The 6,324-nt window shown below is 31.8% G+C and overlaps 1 protein-coding gene across 1 annotated transcript; it reads left to right on the forward strand.

Moving 5' to 3' along the window:
- The first annotated feature begins 891 nt into the window (after nucleotides 1-891).
- LOC106762257 (LRR receptor-like serine/threonine-protein kinase GSO2) lies at nucleotides 892-6,116 on the forward strand. Its single transcript, XM_022780746.1, has 2 exons — nucleotides 892-4,200; nucleotides 5,731-6,116. The coding sequence occupies exon 1, from the start codon at nucleotides 892-894 to the stop codon at nucleotides 4,195-4,197; it is 3,306 nt and encodes a 1,101-aa protein (XP_022636467.1). The 3' UTR covers nucleotides 4,198-4,200; nucleotides 5,731-6,116.
- Nucleotides 6,117-6,324: the final 208 nt, after the last annotated feature.

The raw sequence follows: 6,324 nt of genomic DNA on the forward strand, positions 1-6,324 counted from the left end.
CCACTTTCCCTTAATCAATTTTATGGTCAAGTCTTTTCACCATCTCATCACTTCACTTTTTGAGTAAAATAAATTAAAAATAATAATAAACAACAATTACACTATAATCATATCATATAAATCAAAGTCATCCTAAAATATAAATACACAGCACAACCTTAATATCTTACTTTAAGTATATAAACTATATCAACTATATTTTTTAATGAATAACAATAAGGACTGTTATTTATTTTAATGTATATATTCAGAGAACTAACATTCTTTGTATTTCAACATAACTTTTTTAAGAGTGTCTCATTTTCAACATATCAAGTTGTTAAAAGTACGAATCAACGTTACCATTCGTCCGTTTATGCTGGAAACTATATGTAGAATATATTCTAATGTTAAGGAAATAAAGATTCTCTTTAATTTATATATCTAATTTACATAAGATGAATATTTTATATTTAATTTATTGTAATTTTAAATTATGAAATACAATTCATACAGATATATAATTGTGCACGTGTAGTATATTTTTTAATTTAGATGATTCCTGTGTTCGGGTATGTGTCATATATGTATCCGTGTGGGTCATATGTATGTCTATGCTTTATTGCAGTTGCTTTACAAGCATGCCTTTTTATTCAAACTTCACCACGTGTTTTACGAAAAGAAGGTAAGAATGGTTATAATTGAGGTTCACATAGGATTTATGAATCGATATGAGATTTCAAACATAACGAATATTTGAGATAACTCTTTTGTTATATATATGTGGTTATGGAGAGTGCTTTAACTCATCAACATTAATCTAGTTTTGATACTCACCGAATTCTATCCATTTTGTGTGTGATGATAACTTCCACAACAATCTCAATGAAGAATCCAGTTCATTTTAGATTAATGATGTTTGTGCTGTGTGTGGTGTCGCAGGTTGTTCATGGTGAAATGAGATGCATTCCAACTGAGAGGGAAGCACTGCTACAGTTCAAGGGTGGCATTGTGGATGAATACGGCATGCTCTCCTCTTGGACCACTCCTCACTGCTGTGAATGGAAAGGGATTCGCTGCAGCAACCTCACCTCCCATATTATAAGCCTCGACCTTCATGGAGATATATATGAAGAAAGTTATATGAGCGGAGAGATCCACAAGTCGTTGATTGATTTATCACAATTACAGTATTTGAACCTCAGTTCTAATTATTTTCCAGACACTCGCATCCCAGAGTTTTTTGGTTCTCTCAAAAACTTGATATACCTTGATCTTTCATCATCTCGTTTTCACGGAAAAATTCCAATACAACTTGGGTTTCTTTCTCATTTGAAATACTTGAATCTTGCTGACAATTCTTTAGAGGGTTCAATCCCTTATCAGCTTGGCAATCTCTCCCAATTGCAGCATCTTTATCTTAGTGGCAATCATTTGGTAGGAAATATACCTCCTCAACTTGGAAAGCTCTCCCAGTTGCAGCATCTTGATCTCAGTTGGAATGGTTTTCATGGAAATATACCTCCTCAACTTGGAAACCTCTCCCAATTGCATGAGCTCTATCTTGGACAATATTTTGATCTCAAAATTAGTGACGGAGGTGAGTGGCTCTCAAATCTCATTTCTTTAACCCATCTTTCTTTGGAATATGTATCAAATCTTAATACTTCTCATACTTGGTTGCAAGTGATTGCAAAGCTACCCAAACTAAGAGAACTAAGTTTAGTTCATTGTAGCCTTTCCGACCATTTCATTCTGTCATCCAAACGTTATAAGTTCAATTCTTCTAGTTCCCTCTCTGTCCTTCATCTTTCTCAGAACACCTTCACATCAATGGTATTCCAGTTGGTCTCAAACATCACTTCCAACCTTGTTGAGCTTTATCTTAGTTATAACAACTTGGAGGGTTCCACATCAAGTCATTTTGGTATGGTAAAGAATTCGCTTAGGCATCTTGACCTCTCCTATAATAATTTAAAGGCCAGGGATTTGGAATCCTTCATTAATATATGCACCTTACATTCTTTAGACATGCATTCAAACAATTTGACTGAAGACCTTCCCTCCATTCTCGGTACTTTGTCCGGTGGTTGTGTTAGACACTCATTGCAATATTTGGATTTGTCATCAAATCGCATCAGTGGCACTTTGTCTAACATTTCAATATTCTCCTCTTTGAAAACATTGTTTCTTGATATAAATCGGTTAAGTGGAAGGATACCTGAAGGTGTAATTTTACCATCTCCTTTGGAGCGTTTGTCAATTAGCTCAAATTTCTTAGAAGGTGGAATTCCAATATCATTTGGGGATGCTTGTTCTTTGCAATCATTAACCATATATGATAATAGATTGAGTGTTGAGCTTCCGATGATAATTTCTCACTTGTCTGGATGTGCTAGATATTCATTGCAAGTATTATATCTACATGCTAATCAAATCAATGGCACACTACCTGACTTCTCGACATTCACATCTTTAAAAATATTAGATCTCTCTGATAACAAGCTAAATGGAGAGATTCCAAAGGACATTCAATTTCCACCTAAACTGGAAGGCCTCTTTATGAATGCAAACTCTTTAAAGGGTGTGTTGACAGACTACCACTTTGCTAACATGTCTAAGTTACAGAGATTGGATTTATCTGATAACTCCTTGGGCTTGGCATTTACTCAAAACTGGGTTCCACCTTTTCAATTGCTATCTATATACTTGAGATCTTGCAAGCTAGGTCCAACATTTCCCATGTGGTTGCATACACAAAATAAATTTGTCGATATTGACATTTCAAATGTTACAATATCAGATAATATTCCTGATTGGTTTTGGGCTAAATTACCTCTACAAAAGGTGATGACAATGAATATTTCAAACAATAATTTACAAGGTACAATTCCAAATGTTTCATCAACGTATGTTTCTACTTCCATGTACCTTGGATCAAATCAATTTGAAGGTTATATTCCTCTATTTTTACGGAATTCTCAAATTCTTGATTTATCAAAAAATAAATTCTCAAATCCTCTTTCATTTTTATGTGAAGATTATGCAATTTCAGTTCAAATTCATTTAGACATTTCATATAATCACCTATCTGGAGATATCCCAGATTGTTGGAAACAATTGAATTCACTAGTTTATCTAGATTTGAGTCACAATAACTTTTCAGGAAAAATTCCTACTTCAATGGGATCGCTTCTTGATCTCAGAGTATTGTTGTTGAGAAACAACAATTTAGTAGAACGAATCCCTTTCTCCATAAGAAATTGCAGAAAGCTAGTAATGCTTGATTTGTCAGAAAACAAATTATCGGGATCTATCCCTGATTGGATTGGGACAATGGAAGAGTTGCAAATATTAATTTTGAGAAAAAATCAATTCCTTGGGAGTTTACCAACTACGGTTTGTTGTCTAATAAGCCTTCGTCTCTTGGATCTATCACTAAACAACTTATCTGGAAAAATTCCTGAATGCATAAACAACCTTACTTCAATGGCTCAAACGACATCAATATATCTTCAATATGGGTATAAAAGGGGTCGTTATAGTGCTGGCATGAAATATTATTTGAATGCATGGTTGAGATGGAAAGGTTCAAAACAAGTGTTTATGGACAAAGGTTTGTCACTTTTAAAAAGCATTGATCTCTCAAGCAATCATTTCTCAGAAGAAATTCCTATAGAAATTGAGAAATTATCTACACTGATTTCATTGAACTTATCAAGAAATAATTTGATTGGAAAAATTCCTTCAAACATTGGAAATATAACATCACTTGATTCTCTTGATTTGTCCAGAAACCGACTTGTTGGTTCAATTCCTCCGAGTCTTGCTCAAATTTATGGACTTGGTGTATTAGATTTGTCTCATAACCATCTAAGTGGAAAAATTCCTACAAGCACACAATTACAGAGTTTCAATAAATCTAGTTATGAAGATAATCTCGATCTTTGTGGACCACCACTTGAAAAATTGTGTATTGATGGAGAGGTAATACAAAATCCAAATGTTAATATTTTTGAAGATGAATATTCATTTTTCAACAATGAGTTTTTCATAAGTATGGCAATTGGATTTACTCTAAGTTTTTGGATGGTATTTGGCCCAATCTTATTCAAACAATCTTGGCAACAGTCTTATTTCAACTTCTTAAACAATTTAGGAGACCACGTTCATGCCAAAATAAGAATCTTTGTCAGAGTACTTAAGCGTGGGCATTAACAGGTAATAATATCATAGGTTTTATACAACTTTGCTTTCTCAATGTATTAAATGCACATTACCATATATTCCTTTTTCAATTTCTATAAGATTTTATTGATTAAAAATAAAATTAACAAATAATTATCATGTTAAATATTGAACCAATTTTTATAATTCAATTAGTTGCTTATGAAACTAATTATGTTAAAGACATAAGATTTATTGCACAAGAGTAATTAAATGTGTAAATATAGCATGTTAAGTAATCAAGAAAATGACTTCTTGCTTGTTTGAATGATGTGCCTTTAGTGTTTATTTATTTCAATTTGTTTTTAATAAAACTATGCTATGTCCTGGACAACCTTTTGTAAATTTAGATGAAAAGTTTACATGACTACAAAATAAAATAGCAACAAAATAATTGATGTTCAATACTTTCTTATAAAAAAGAGAAAACAATTGTTTCCCTTGCTACCATGAAATAATTTTTTTTCCCTAGTTAAACTTCTGAGATCTTTATTTATCATTAGTTTTATTGTTTTAACCTGATTATTATTCTTATTTCTTAAAAATTTTAAACATGACATTTCAACGTACACATTTAGAAGAACTAACATTCTTCTGACTTTATTTTTCAATTTTCCACGACTCCACCTTTGAGCTTGTAATGCTTAGACAAGGTAATGGTTTCATTAAATTATAAATGTCATTAAGCATTGTGCTTGTTGTGAAAAATAAATTGTCATACATATTAGCAATTCACTCATTCTTTTCATATAATCCAAACTTTCGTCTAAAATATTTTTTTGTTCATTACATTTCATATATTTGCCTCAGGAAAGTTTCATCATTTTAATGAGTGACTTGTTTTCAATTTTTCAAATTATTATTATTATATATATATATATATATATATATATATATATATATATAGATATATATTTGATAAAAAACTAAATATAAGAATAATCAATTCAAAAATTTGGAGATGCAGAAATAACGTAGATTTGCATTAAAGCAAGGAAAAGTCATAGTTAAAATTATTTTGAAGAAACAACAATAATTTGGTGTTTGTAGTTTTATAGTAGATTTTACGATGATCTGTGGTTTGAAATCTTATGGTATGAGAAAATTTTGATGAAATTTCTTATCAAATAGTACTTGTTTTGGTGGTATGAATTGATGAGATTGAGGGCATCAATAGTTATTTTTGCTGTTGAATTTTGAAATGGTAATTGTGACAATTTCGAATGTTTAAATGCATTGTGAAGTTTGTTCAACAAAAATCAAGAGACATGTACAGAGAATGAAGGATATATCTGATTTAATTTTTCGTAAGCTACAACCAATCAACACGAACTCTATTGTTTGTTGCATCGATTTAGCATAAAAGTATTTTAACATTTTGAGTCCGAATCACCCATGTGAAAGGGATTATTGTATTACTTTTATGATTTCCTTGAAACTTTAAATCGAATTAATTAAAATATTAAAGTTGTTTGAAGTGATGTTTGGTGTAACTTTTTTTATTATTACCATTAAATTATGCAGAAGTGAAATAAGCTGAAGCCAATCTGAAGAGCACAGTGGAAAGTGTGACGAGCGTGTACGATCTAGAGAAGTTTGAGTATATGTACAAGAGGAGCAGAATCACACAGTGATCGTGAAGCTGGAAGCAGGAAAGAAAGAGTAGAAAAGGATTTAGATGGATTGTACGTCCGATCTAATGTCTTTGACATACACAAGTATATAGTTAGAGGACTGGTGTAATATACACTTCAAACTTTTTGACAACTGAACGTGGCTCAATTTCATTGGTTGATTTTGAAAAGGTGTTAAAAAAGTTGGATTTTGGCGTGGAGGGCATATTTGGAAAGAAATTGATAAATTATTGCTTTCGTTTCAATTTTCCCTCGCATTGTGGTTGGTGTTATTTCCTTCAAGGTTTCGGCTTTTTGCTCCTTAACGCTGTGTTCTTTTCAGTTGAATTCACTGTATAAGTGGATTAGAGAAGACGGATTTGCGAAATCAGTCGTGTTCTCTTGCAATTGTTTGCGGTGATTTGTGATGAAACATTTCAACTGGTTTTGCCAAAATACACTGTGCACTCAATCCCGCAAATATGAGAAGATTTGCGCTGATTGT

Source organism: Vigna radiata, chromosome 1, assembly GCF_000741045.1.
Source record: "Vigna radiata var. radiata cultivar VC1973A chromosome 1, Vradiata_ver6, whole genome shotgun sequence".
Classification (NCBI taxonomy): Eukaryota; Viridiplantae; Streptophyta; class Magnoliopsida; order Fabales; family Fabaceae; genus Vigna; species Vigna radiata.

Excerpts from the sequence above, each read along its gene's own strand:
- LOC106762257 (XM_022780746.1), top strand. The coding sequence starts at position 892 with ATGATGTTTGTGCTGTGTGTGGTGTCGCAGGTTGTTCATGGTGAAATG.